At 47.4% G+C, this 12,322-nt stretch overlaps 7 protein-coding genes across 7 annotated transcripts; 4 read left to right on the forward strand and 3 right to left on the reverse strand.

Moving 5' to 3' along the window:
- Positions 1-337: 337 nt before the first annotated feature.
- LCP9604111_1890 (NAD(P)-dependent alcohol dehydrogenase) lies at positions 338-2,694 on the forward strand (the record flags this gene model as incomplete). The annotated part of the gene is made up of 5 exons (XM_039069306.1): positions 338-508; positions 621-1,522; positions 2,487-2,508; positions 2,595-2,606; positions 2,668-2,694. 5 exons carry the CDS (start codon positions 338-340, stop codon positions 2,692-2,694), a joined length of 1,134 nt encoding a protein of 377 aa, XP_038932017.1.
- A 425-nt stretch (positions 2,695-3,119) lies between these two features.
- On the reverse strand, positions 3,120-3,628 carry LCP9604111_1891 (uncharacterized protein; the record flags this gene model as incomplete). Its single annotated transcript, XM_039069307.1, has 3 exons — positions 3,120-3,376; positions 3,424-3,533; positions 3,621-3,628. The coding sequence occupies 3 exons, from the start codon at positions 3,626-3,628 to the stop codon at positions 3,120-3,122; spliced, it is 375 nt and encodes a 124-aa protein (XP_038932018.1).
- Positions 3,629-3,989: 361 nt separating this feature from the next.
- Positions 3,990-4,457, reverse strand: LCP9604111_1892 (uncharacterized protein; the record flags this gene model as incomplete). Its single annotated transcript, XM_039069308.1, has 1 exon — positions 3,990-4,457. The coding sequence occupies one exon, from the start codon at positions 4,455-4,457 to the stop codon at positions 3,990-3,992; it is 468 nt and encodes a 155-aa protein (XP_038932019.1).
- Positions 4,458-5,867: 1,410 nt separating this feature from the next.
- Positions 5,868-7,658, forward strand: LCP9604111_1893 (CAZyme family GT90; the record flags this gene model as incomplete). Its single annotated transcript, XM_039069309.1, has 1 exon — positions 5,868-7,658. The coding sequence occupies one exon, from the start codon at positions 5,868-5,870 to the stop codon at positions 7,656-7,658; it is 1,791 nt and encodes a 596-aa protein (XP_038932020.1).
- A 500-nt stretch (positions 7,659-8,158) lies between these two features.
- LCP9604111_1894 (uncharacterized protein) lies at positions 8,159-8,908 on the reverse strand (the record flags this gene model as incomplete). Its single annotated transcript, XM_039069310.1, has 2 exons — positions 8,159-8,295; positions 8,356-8,908. 2 exons carry the CDS (start codon positions 8,906-8,908, stop codon positions 8,159-8,161), a joined length of 690 nt encoding a protein of 229 aa, XP_038932021.1.
- Positions 8,909-9,331: 423 nt separating this feature from the next.
- On the forward strand, positions 9,332-9,862 carry LCP9604111_1895 (GNAT family N-acetyltransferase; the record flags this gene model as incomplete). Its single annotated transcript, XM_039069311.1, has 1 exon — positions 9,332-9,862. One exon carries the CDS (start codon positions 9,332-9,334, stop codon positions 9,860-9,862), a length of 531 nt encoding a protein of 176 aa, XP_038932022.1.
- Positions 9,863-10,898: 1,036 nt separating this feature from the next.
- Positions 10,899-11,815, forward strand: LCP9604111_1896 (uncharacterized protein; the record flags this gene model as incomplete). The annotated part of the gene is made up of 3 exons (XM_039069312.1): positions 10,899-10,956; positions 11,035-11,414; positions 11,486-11,815. 3 exons carry the CDS (start codon positions 10,899-10,901, stop codon positions 11,813-11,815), a joined length of 768 nt encoding a protein of 255 aa, XP_038932023.1.
- Positions 11,816-12,322: the final 507 nt, after the last annotated feature.

The raw sequence follows: 12,322 nt of genomic DNA on the forward strand, positions 1-12,322 counted from the left end.
CATGGTGGAACCTTTATCAGTAGCCAACCCGATGTCCACAAAGCATCACAAATCGAGTTTTGTGAGAACTTTCTGAAACCGGGCCGATTATGACGGCATAGGTATTCTTCACGGACATAATCCTAAGGCCGTGATGACAATCCACTTCATGTTAAGTGGAACCTTTTCTTCAGTATTAGTCAACCCGATGTCCACAAATCATCACAAATCGGGTTTTGCGAGAACTTTCTGAAACCGGGCCGATCATGGTGGTGTAACTATAAAGGGGATTTAGGCTGAAGGCCTGGGGACCCTGGTAGAATCATTCAATTCAATATCCATTCTCGATTTCATCAAAATGACCGATTACAAGTTTGAAGGCTGGTGTGGCCTCGGCCCTGAGGCTGGCAAGGGCAAGATGGTCTGGCAGGAGTTCGAGCCTAAGCCCTGGGAGGAGACAGACGTGGACATCAAGGTCACACACTGTGGTATTTGCGGTTCGGACCTGCACACTCTCCGCAGCGGGTGGGTATGTTTTCTTTCAGTTGCTCTGTTGACTCGGTTTCTCTTTTCTTTGAATTACTTCGTTGTCTCAGTTTCTCGGGTGAATTGAAGGCTAACGTCTCTTGTGTATCGTACAGGGGCCGACCAAATATCCCTGCTGTGTGGGACACGAGGTTGTTGGCACAGCCGTGCGTGTAGGTACGCAGGTTAAGAACGGCATTAAAGTCGGGGACCGTGTAGGTGTGGGAGCTCAAAGCGGAGCTTGTGGGAATAAGGACGGCGACTGTGAAGCCTGCGCGGCTTCACTCGAGCAGTTCTGTAATAAGATGGTCGGCACATACAATGGAGTGTACGCAAATGGAGGAAAGTCTTACGGGGGTTATGCCACTTACAACCGCTCGTCCTCCCACTTCGTTATCAAGATCCCCGACGCTATTTCCTCAGCGGACGCTGCCCCCATGTTGTGCGGTGGTATCACGACGTATTCTCCCTTGAAGCAGAACGGCTGTGGGCCCGGGAAGACTGTTGGTGTTGTCGGTATTGGTGGCCTAGGTCACTTTGCCATTCTATTCGCCAAGGCCCTTGGTGCTGACCGCGTTGTTGCTATCTCCCGCAAGTCGGACAAGAAGGCGGACGCCCTCAAGCTTGGGGCTGATGACTTTATCGCTACTAGTGAGGAAGAAGATTGGGTCACCCGTCACGGACAGTCTCTCGACCTAATCATCTCGACTGCCTCTTCTTCCAAGATGCCCATTACCGGATACTGCAGCCTGCTGCGTTTCCGTGGTACCTTCATTCAGCTTGGCGCCCCAGAGGATGGTGGTCTTGAAATCCCTTTCTTTGCTTTGATCGGCAAGGGTATCAAGCTTGGTGGTTCGCTCATTGGTAGCCCTGATGAGATCCGCGAGATGCTGGACCTTGCTGCTGCTAAGGGTGTCAAGCCCTGGATCCAGGAACGCCCTATGAAAGATGCCAACCAGGCCATTGTGGACATGGACAACGGTGATGCTCGGTACCGTTATGTTTTGGTCAACAACCTGTGAATCAGCTTACTAGGACCGATGTCATGGATATGAGCTGAAATGATGTTGTAACTAGCGGTTTGACGTTTACTACATAATAGAGGTATATGAGAGTTTAGATCGTGAGGCGTATTTGGGCTGCTGGGGTCTTTGTCCCTGCAATTTAATTTTCTCTGATTCATGGTGATATTTGACTCGAATGATAGGAATAATCCGAGTTAGCAAGGCTTGAATCACTTGGACGAGTTGTCATGACTTACCTGCTTAGAAGCTCCGCAACGTTGACTCACCGAAAAGCGCATACAATATCGTCGCTAGGAAATATGAATTTTTTTTTCCCCTGGCCTCGATTTAGTATTGTCTAGACTGCGGAAAGTGAGGTCAGGGTCGGGCGACCGCCGACGAATCACCTCTCCTGTTTTCCCTCCAGCTGGTTGATCCGATGACTATATCTGGACCCACTCTGCTGAATAAGGTTGGAATCGAGTCGAGGGCTTAGTTACATTGATCGAAGGGCTTAAGCCTTACATACAGCTGATCGAATGTTAGAATGGGACCGCTAATTTAGCGTGAAGGAAAATATATTAATCCGTATTAATCCGCGTTTCGACCATCTATCTGCTCAGAGGGGTCTTAGTGAATGTCGAGATCTCTCTTTACTCTAGGATGTCTTCATAGCTTATAATAGGCGTTCATAAAGACCGCGTGATCATTATTTACAGTATTATCTTTACCACTAAATCCTATCTTCTTCTATACTAAGGTATTATAACCCCTAAAAAATCCCGACATTCGCTGATGTCTAACGTTCACTGAGCTCTCGGAACTCGGATTAATACGTGTTCCTCTGTTCCAAAAGGCGCTAAAAATTAGCTGTCCCATCTCAACATTCGCTCAGCTGACAGATGAAGGGATGCTTTGTCAGCATATGATGGATGACAAAGCTACCCACCTGACCTCGGGCAGGACCTGCCTGCCCAGGTGCCCTACCCTGTCCAGGAAGGTAAAAGCGAGGAGTCGCATCAAATATATATGTTGTAGTGTTTGGCGAAAATTGTTATGATAATATGAACGACTAAGTGGAATAAGCTCGATTTTAGGGTGGGTTTTAATGCCCGGGGCTACGACTAACTTGAAACTTGCTAACTAAATTGTCCGATAGAATAACCATCCATTCCTATTGCGCTGAACCTTTCCTTAATCTTTTCACCGAAATGTCAAATCAGATATCAAATCAGATGTCAAATCAAAAGACCCTTCTGGAAGATTTTAATATCGGAAATTTCGATAAACAAGCGCTCAACAAATCAGTGGAGGCAAAAACCGGCGGGTCAGTCGTACTCGACGAAAACCAAGCCACTATAACGGATTTGCAGAGCGTTTCCTGGCCTGTCGCTTCCGCTCTTCTGGTCAAAGAAAACGGATCAGGCGGTAGAATTCAAATTCATGAGCAATCAGGAGAGTGCGTGTTGGTGGTGATGACGGGCCCTCAATTTGACGAACACTTCGCCATCGCTTGGCTAAAGAAAGGCCAAAACTTTCGTTTTTACGGGAAACCATCAGTCTGGTTTTTCAGACCAGCCAGCTTATAGCGCACAAGCTGTTCGCAGAATTTCAAGGACACATCGATTTGAAAGTGACCTCCACGCTAGGCCCGCCATACCAAGGACAAATCATCTTCACAGCAGGAGGAATGGCTGCTTCGCGGAGAATAGGAGCTATGGAGCGCATTCCATGGTCCACAGTTTGGCCAAGTGTGTTTTTCTCAATAGCCGGTTCGCAGGAATAGAGGATCTCTAGGAATTCGTTCCGCTCAATTGAAACAGTTGACTGAATCGGTTGATCCGAAGGTAGACCGAAGCTGTATTCTTCTATATACTATTAGTTTTAGCTCATGTTTACCACTTCTTGAACTGACCGATAGTTGGACTCAATTGAACACCCTTGTGATGCGACTCGGTAATACCTTGTAAAGCTACTGGTCCTCCAACGTCAAGAGCAGAAGCAGAAGTGTCTTGTTTGTAATATCTGAGTCTGAAGTGTTGGCATAAAGCCAACGCAACTCTGCCAGGGTTTCTGGTTTCTCTTGACCGGCCCACCATTCCATGGTTTTACCGATCCATTTAAGTTGAAAGTCGGATAATTTCGTCTTGGGAAATTCGAGCAGTGACAATACTAAAAGATCGGACGGGAATATTTTCATCATTTCTCGAATATTGCCCCGCGATTTTTCATCCCTTCGTATAGAAGTACGAGTTAGCTTGTCCTCTCTTCACTCGAGCTACCCAACGACCTTGTGTGACGACTTCCCAGAAGTTCGTCAGTCATTGAATCACCATTCTTATGAAGAAGGGCACAATCCTTGCCAGCAGACTGCATAATTTCAACACAGCGAGAAGATAGAATATACGACCGAGCCAACATGATGCTTGTGAAATATGTGGGTCGCAACTCCTGTGATGCAAGCGTGACATTGCATACTGGTTATTCAATCAATTTGTAGACAGAAGGCCGCGGGAACCCAAGAAATTGGAGATAATCAATAGGCTTCCATTGTTGGCAGCAGTCGGGGCTATCCGTAGTTTTAATATGCAAGGACGACCGTAGGACGAGCGGGAACTTTTTTCCACCTGTCAAGGCGACGTTCTCGGGGGGATGGTGGAAGAAATCAGGAACGTGCTTTAGCAGACCTAGAATTGCCTGCAAATGCATGTCTAGGGACTTCGATGTTCCATCATACCTGGATGCTGCTTGGCTCCAGGGGTGTAGACTGGCTTGGTGACATGCCTGGAAGTGATCCTCAGGCGGACAAACACCGTCACCAGGGTACCAATTTTCAACATCGCTGGTTGAAGAATCGGATACGGAGCTCGACTGCTCGTCATAGTCTTGGATGAGGTGGCCGTGTTGGTTCTGCTGGCTTTCCTGGCTGTGCGATTCTAGTGCTTCCATTTCCCTTTCTCGATGAGAGACTTGACGAAGAGACAAGGATCATTGGGGAGATTTGTAGGGTGTAGAAGGGACATAGAGGCGGTGAGGTAGAGACTCCAGGCAGGGGCTGCCGCTGCCTATTTTCAGCCCCGGCTCAAACCATCAAATACCCATTATCCAATGTGCCACTGTAAAGTAACGGAAGTATGTGGGTTGAGATTGAAAATTTTGCCTAGGAGATCAGCTGGCTGCTATCAACATGTTACTCATAAACTATTCAAAATGTCTTTGTAAGTAATTCACAATTTATGTACCCAAGGAACGCTGCTAGATCCCGACAATAATATCTAGCAGTTTTTGAACTCCGAATTCGAAATATCTGCCACCTGGTCCCTTGAAATGGATCTGACATTCACATGGTGGACATCCATTGGCTGTTGGCAGCAATACCGGCTCGGAGAGAAGATGACATCGCAACACCTGATCGAATTGGGTAATTTTACTAAATTATAGGGCTAGTGAGAAATGTCACTCAAATGGCGCTATACCCGAAGCAGTTTAGAGGATTTAGGGGCAAACAAATTCTGCCTCAGGCCATAAACCTATTGCCTGAGGCAGACAGGTCTTCTTTGACCCGTGAGCCGTTAGGTCGGTGCAACCTTCTTGTGTATTGACTTTTGAATGAACCATGGAAGCATCGAAGGGGAAAATGACGACTGCATAGCATTTCCAACGAAGAAAAAAAATGGAAAACCGGAAACCGAGTTTATCTGCACCGATAAACTCTATGAGGTCATCTAGCCGTAGGTCCAACCACCGGGCAAATTCAATTGGTTCAGTACTATAATTTAGATTGATATTTCATGTCTAGCTAGGAATATGCTGTGCTTTATATTGCCATATCTTTTGCATAGCATATCGGTATAAGATGAAATAAGACCAAATAATACCAAATGAGATCAAATAAGGGTTGCAGACAACGTGGTCCCCACTGGACACGGGGCACAGTGGACGATCTCTATCTTAAAAGTGACCAGATGGATCCCTCCAACCCTGGAAGTGACCCACAACGCTCAGACTTTCTTTGATGAGGATTCCTATTCCGGTTAGACAAGTATGGCTGTGTTTCCCGTCAGATAGCGAGCTTGAATCTACTTTCTCTTGACTCCCTGTCTTGCGCTTCTCTCTTCTTCTCCTCGTTCTGATCAATGACCCTTTTGAATATGAATGGGTGAACTTCCTATACCCATGCGCCCCTTTCGTTAGACCATAAACCCTAATCATCACGACGAGGTACCCCGCCACCGGATATTAATCCTAGGGGCGGTATGATCGGATCGAGCTGCCAGCTTGCGATTATCACGAACAAACTTCATGCATACTCAAGCAACGATTATTGAGAGAATGTCCGCGTTCAGGATGCCACATATGATGACAACATTCAATTCGCGCGCAGGCCGAGTCGCGGTGCTCGCAGTCTTCTTTATCCTCGCCCTTATCTGGCTCTTGCCCAGCCATGATGCCCCCTTAGTGTCGCCAATCTTCTACGCCGGGGATGGATACAATAGCAGTCACCCCATCGATGCTCTGATCGATACCGCAAAGACCGATCTCCACGAACTCCTCGGAACACAAGCGCACGACCTTCAAACTGCCGCAGACCAATATCGAGCGCGGCGTGGGAGACATCCGCCTCCTGGTTTTGGAGAATGGTACCAGTTTGCAAAGTCTAAGGATTCATTGATTATTGAAGAATTCTTCGATCAGATCTATCACGACCTGACTCCGTACTGGGCTCTCGACCCGAAGGAATTGCGTCGACAAGCTAGAAGCATCCCGACCCGTATCACTATCCGCAACAAAACCGCGATATTGAAAACCGATGAGCCGAGAAATTGGATGGACTCGTGGTATGATCTGGTCGCGAAATTGGAGGACGGACTCCCCGATCTCGATATGCCAATCAATGTCATGGATGAAACTCGGCTCGTTGTGCCCTGGGAGGAAATCAATGAGTACATTCAGAAGGAGCAGGCAAATCGCGTGATGACGAAACCGAGCCGTGTTATCCCCGAATACATGTCTTTGACCGATTGGGATAACGAAGACCTGGAACCTTATGATCCTGGATTTGCAATTCCGGGCGAGGGAGGTTACTGGGAGATGGCTCGGGTTGGCTGCCCACCTGGAAGCCCTGCACGCACCAGCACCCTGGCCAAGGTTGATTTCAGTACTCCTCCTTGGGAATACGACAATTTCGAGAGAATGTCATACCACGGTTATGTATCAAACTTCACATTGACAAAGGACCCATGCGTGCGCCCAGAGATGCAGGTATTGCATGGAACCTTCCTTGAGCCCATCTCTGTTTCAACTTCGCACAAGCTGATGCCATTGTTCGGCGGGTCCAAGCTTCCCATGAACAATGAGATTCTTCTTCCCCCGGCGATGTACTGGGCCCAGAACGACCATTATTCCGGCGGGGAGAAGGAGCACGGTGGCCCTTGGGCATCGAAAATGAATAAGGCTATGTGGCGAGGTGCTGCTACTGGCGGCCGGGCTCGAGAGCCCAACTGGACGGGCTTCCAGCGACACCGATTCATGTCGATGATGAACGCGACATCAGTGGCTCAGGCCGAGAAGAACCAAAGCCACGGCATCAACTTCAGACTCCCAAACTATGCCGATTACAAGTTGAAGGGCGACGGGTTCATCCCGCAGCTTCTCTCGGAGCATACTGACACAGGCTTCAACCACCTGGTTTGCACGCCTTATAATGAATCGGACCCGACGTGCCCGTATCTTGATCCATATTTCGAGGTCGCGCCTGGAATGGCAATGAAGGATATGTACAACTTCAAGTATCTGCCCGATCTTGACGGGAACTCCTTCAGTGGACGGTACCGCGGATTCATGTTGTCCACTTCCCTCCCTATCAAAGCTACTATCTACAAAGAGTGGCACGACTCGCGACTGATTCCGTGGGTACACTTCGTCCCCATGGATACCACTTACCTTGACATTTATGGAATTATGGCATATTTCCTCGGCGGCCGTGACAAGGTTGCCCGTAAAATTGCGCTCGCTGGGAAAGCTTGGGGCGAGAAGGTCCTGCGCCGGGAGGACATGGAGATATATACATACCGACTTCTCTTGGAGTATGCGCGCATTTGCGATGATCAGAGGGAATTCCTCGGTTATGTCGGTGATCTCAAGATGTGATTGCTTGTTCATACGCATACGTACAAATCGACTCTCGCGGTCAACTCCCCAATCCTCCCCAGCAGAGTCGGTTTATCGGGCATGATTATCGGACTTTTTTTCATAATCGAAAAAGATCGTTCCGCCTGAATCCTTATGTGGCGCCCTAGCCTAGGCATCCCGACTCCTCGGGCTTTCTCGGCTCCATCCTCATGGCACTGGCCTTGATGTCTCCATCCCGGCGTTATTGGCTTTCTCAGCCTTCGGTCTTTCTCTCACTCCCTTCTTATTCTTTAATATATACTACCTTCATGTGATGTTTGTTTTTACTTGTCGATGATTACTGATACCATGTCAATATTCATTTCTCGGCCAGTGCCTGATGTACATGAAACCTGACGACGATGTACATAAATAGGTGATGTTTGTCATTTATGATTTTTTATTTGCTTCTTACATTCCTCTTTGCACACAGATAATTCTTACATTAGAAAAGCACTATACTCGAACTATAACACGTCTTACTCCTTCCACTCATCTCTGCCGAGCCTAACAATATCAGCCTGTTCCAGAGTCCAATAGCTCGACGGGGCTTTGCCCTCTTCAACCAAACGAGCAGCTGCTACAGCTGCTCTACCAATAGTAGTTTGATCTTGACCTGCTCGCGCCAGTTAGCTCTGAATCTTCGTCAACATTCGCGTGATCAGCATAACCATACCAACTTTGTCCTGGATACCCTGGCCAAGCTTCTGAAGGCCTTCCACAAACTTCTCTAGAAGAAAAGACTTCGACTTCTCCCTCCCAATAATCATCCCGGGTCTCAGAACGATAGCATTCTCAAAGTTAAACTCCATGATGGCATCCTCGACGCCAACCTTCATTTTCGAGTATGGGACCCAGCCCCAGAGAAGGCTTCTCGTGCCTCCGCTGGAAATGAAAACGTACGTCTTCACGCCCGCCTCCTTAGCTGCTCGAGCGTTCTCCACGCATAAATCATGGTCGATCTTCCACTGGTTCTGGATGCTGCCTGCTGTTGCTTTGGTAGTTCCGACCGCGTTAAAGACCACTGATGGCTTGGGGGACAGAGACGAGATCATGTCTCCCCATTTTGAGGTATCGTTTTCCTCGAGTGCTTCGAGCTTATCGGCCTGCGCATTCGGGAGTCTTCTGGAGATGGTCTTCACTTTGGAAAATGCGTCCGATGAGAGAAGGGTAGCCAGAATTTGAGACCCTACAGCTCCTGTGCAGCCGAATACCGCTGCCGTCGCCATAGTGGAGGCTTGTGATATGGCACTGTCTTGAGAGAGACACGTTCCAAGATAAGATGACGTGGTCCGAGCGTTTGTATGTCCCCGCCTAGGCCAATCTGACAGATGACGTCAGCATCACTATACACACCATTGTAGACGCATCTTACTCTATCAATCTTTCTATAAAGGAATTACCAAATCTATTTTGCACACTTAAGGAAGTGCGGAGATGAAGATATTATTACACGAAAGACCACAACACCCAATAGGACACGGTCTACAACATACTCAATCGGGCGCCCTATGCGGGATTTTCCGCCAAAGTCGCGCCCTGCTACATGGCTTGATTTCAGACTAACCAAGTACATAAACACCAAAATGTCCAGGTAGGATTCACGGATTATGAATGAACATTGATCGTCTTGGACATCTCTCCAGCCCAAAATGAACGACCTTAATTTCCGTGTCGCGACCGAAGCGGACGCGCCTCGACTCCAGCAGTTGGTGGAATCTGCGTTCCGCGCCGAGGACAGCAGAAAAGGCTGGACCGATGATCTAGGCCTCTCGGCAAGCTTTCGCCTGGATGTCCAAGAGATCTTGGCCATGATCACCAAGCCGGACAGTGTCTTTTTGATGGCCACCGACGATGAAAATACGCTCGTCGGCTCAATCGGGACTTCCAAACGCGACATAAACCACGCTCATCTTTTTATGCTTGCCGTCGATACAAGCCAACAGCGCGGCGGCGTTGGGAGACAAGTCTTGGCTTACGCTGAAGACTATTCCCAGAGGACTTGGGGTGTTACCACGCTGGGATTAAATGCCCTTTCGAATCGCCAGCAACTTATCTCGTGGTATTCGCGTCGTGGATACAAAGAAACGGGCGAGACATCGCCCTTTCCTCGTGAGAAGTTCGCGAACTTGGCGTTACCGGATGATCTTTGTTTTGTTGAATTTGAGAAGGTTCTGGAATAGCACCTACCGGACAAGCGCACGTCCTAAACCGGGGCTAGCAAGTCCGGTGGATCGAGGATAGGTGGGATTGAACGGCTCAGAGAAGATCGAGAAATGTGAACTAAGTGAACTTTCGAATAAGATTCAGAAATGAACTTTAGCAGCAAAATGGTCATAAGATAAACCTAAAATTTTAGGAATTCAAAAATATCCGTCCAAGTACATACATAGCCAGCGCTTCCTAGATTTTATTCGCCGAGGCTAGTACGAACGTAGACAAGCTTGCATATTGTGTTACCCTAGGATCCTGGCTTTAAATCTCCTTGCCTATCTTAAGCCCGAAATGTTTTCTACATGACTTCAGACAAAAACACATTACTAGATTAGGCATTCTACATACCAAGCCCTCAACTAGAATCATTTGAGCTTAAACCTAACTGCAAACAAGGCTCAAATGGGCCATCATTCCTTAAGTCATGTCATGAGACCAAGACCTTACTTACAATCTAGCATCAATTAATCTTGTCGAACACTGAGGTGGATACATGGCGAAATAGAGGATGAACCCAGGCCAAAAGCCTGCTCAACGGGATGGCCAACCCCATAGAAAGGTTCATATTGTTATTACTCAAAGTCGTCAGTCCGATTATTTCCTAGTTTGTAGAGAATTGCATATCTGCTGAATTACATCATCTTTTGCGTACTGTATATTGCTGTCAAATCTTAATATGACGAATGATAGAAGATCACTCGCGTGTAGTACTGTCACACTATCAAGGCAACAAACAACAAGTCATATTGTCGTTGGCTATCTCCTCTGTGTTTTTCCCCTCGACTGGTTAGAAGATCAATTTCAATTTTTATGTACGTTTAAGTAAATTCAACGTCATGTAGCTACATGTACTAATGTTGTGTAACCCACCCTGCCAAATGCTCCATTAGAGTCTCAAGCCTACATTTGTTTATAAGTTGGATAACTGCTCTGATATTAAAAGGCACGAAAAGATACAAGGACAACTCCCACATTCCAATACAAGTCTACCCATTTATCAACATTATGAATCCAACATCCCAATCGGCTGTGTCATCATGTCCAAAAATCCTAATGCTACATGGTAACATACCGCTAGTTTCTACAAAATATCATATAGAGCTTTGAAGTATGAATCTGACTCATTCACCTCTTCTCATAGGCTACGCCCAGTCCGGACATGTGCTCCAATGCAAGACCAGATTCCTGAAGCCTCAAGTAAGAGATGCTGTTCTCAACGCTCTGCAGCAAGATGCAAATTCAAAGCCCGTTGACGTGGTCGAGTTTCACTATCCTTCAGGCACGTGGCCTATGAAACTCGATCAACCCCGGGAGAGCAATGAGCTGTGGACATGGGGACATGGCGAATCTATGACTGGCCGTATCCGGGGCCTTGAACAGTCTGTCGATGATATCTTCCGCTATCTTGAGAAGAATGGCCCATTCCTCGGGGTCATGGGGTTCTCCTCGGGTGCTGCAGCGGGTGCTATAATTGCTTCTCTTTTGGAGAAAAGACACTCCATCGGCAATTTCCAATTTAATGTAAGCTGGGGGAAATATAGTTGGCCTGGAACATGCCCAGGTGGTAGCATGGCTGACTTTCTTTCCCTTAGACGGACCACCCCCCTTTGAAGTTTGTGGTTGCGGTTTGTGGGTTTGCATTGAAAGATCCTCTTTACAACGACTTTTACAGTCCCAAAATTGAGACGCCGATATTCCTTGCTATTGCTAGCCTGGACGTAATAGTCGATGAATCTGAATCGCTGAGACTGCGTGATTCAAGCACAAATACAGCTTTGTGCTTTTTCGAGGGGGCACATTATGTCCCACGAGACAAGGTATTTTTGAAATCCTTGGTCCAGTTTATTGAAGATGCTTTGAGCATCAAAGAGGACCACGAGGAGGATTGGGAGGATTGTGGAGATAATTGCGGATTGCAGTAGGCCATGACGTGCAACTGGACAACTATTGGAAGGCACCACTCGGGCTCAAACAGGCAGGAAGGTACTGCCAAGGCAAGAGCCCTGAGGAAGGAACGATAAAAAAGTGAGTATAGATGGAAAGCTTAAGGCAGATATTGTAACCCCCAACCCCGCGTTGAAAAACTGTGAGTTACGGGCTGACGGCAGGGAGCCTACCCTAAAAAGTTGGCTCTCTGATGTCTCATACACTGAGCGAGGCGCGTCTTATGCCAATGAGGAAACTATCCCTAGGCTAGCTGTTGTGAAGAACCTCTGGGGCCCTTTTGTTTTCTTTCCTCCTTTTCCATGCATGTTACAAGTTGATCACGTGATGCCACCAGCCCATTGTTTTTCGGGCGAAAAACGTTTGTCTTGTTTGTTTTGTTCTGCCTACTCAGCTATGTCCACAAGATTGTGTTTTTTGGACTATTGTCATTTTAGAGAGTTAGAGAGATTATTGAGATTATTCTGCCACGTATACACTCGCCT

The sequence above is a fragment of the Penicillium roqueforti genome (genome assembly GCF_015533775.1).
Source record: "Penicillium roqueforti strain LCP96 04111 chromosome Unknown scaffold_02, whole genome shotgun sequence".
Lineage (NCBI taxonomy): Eukaryota > Fungi > Ascomycota > Eurotiomycetes > Eurotiales > Aspergillaceae > Penicillium > Penicillium roqueforti.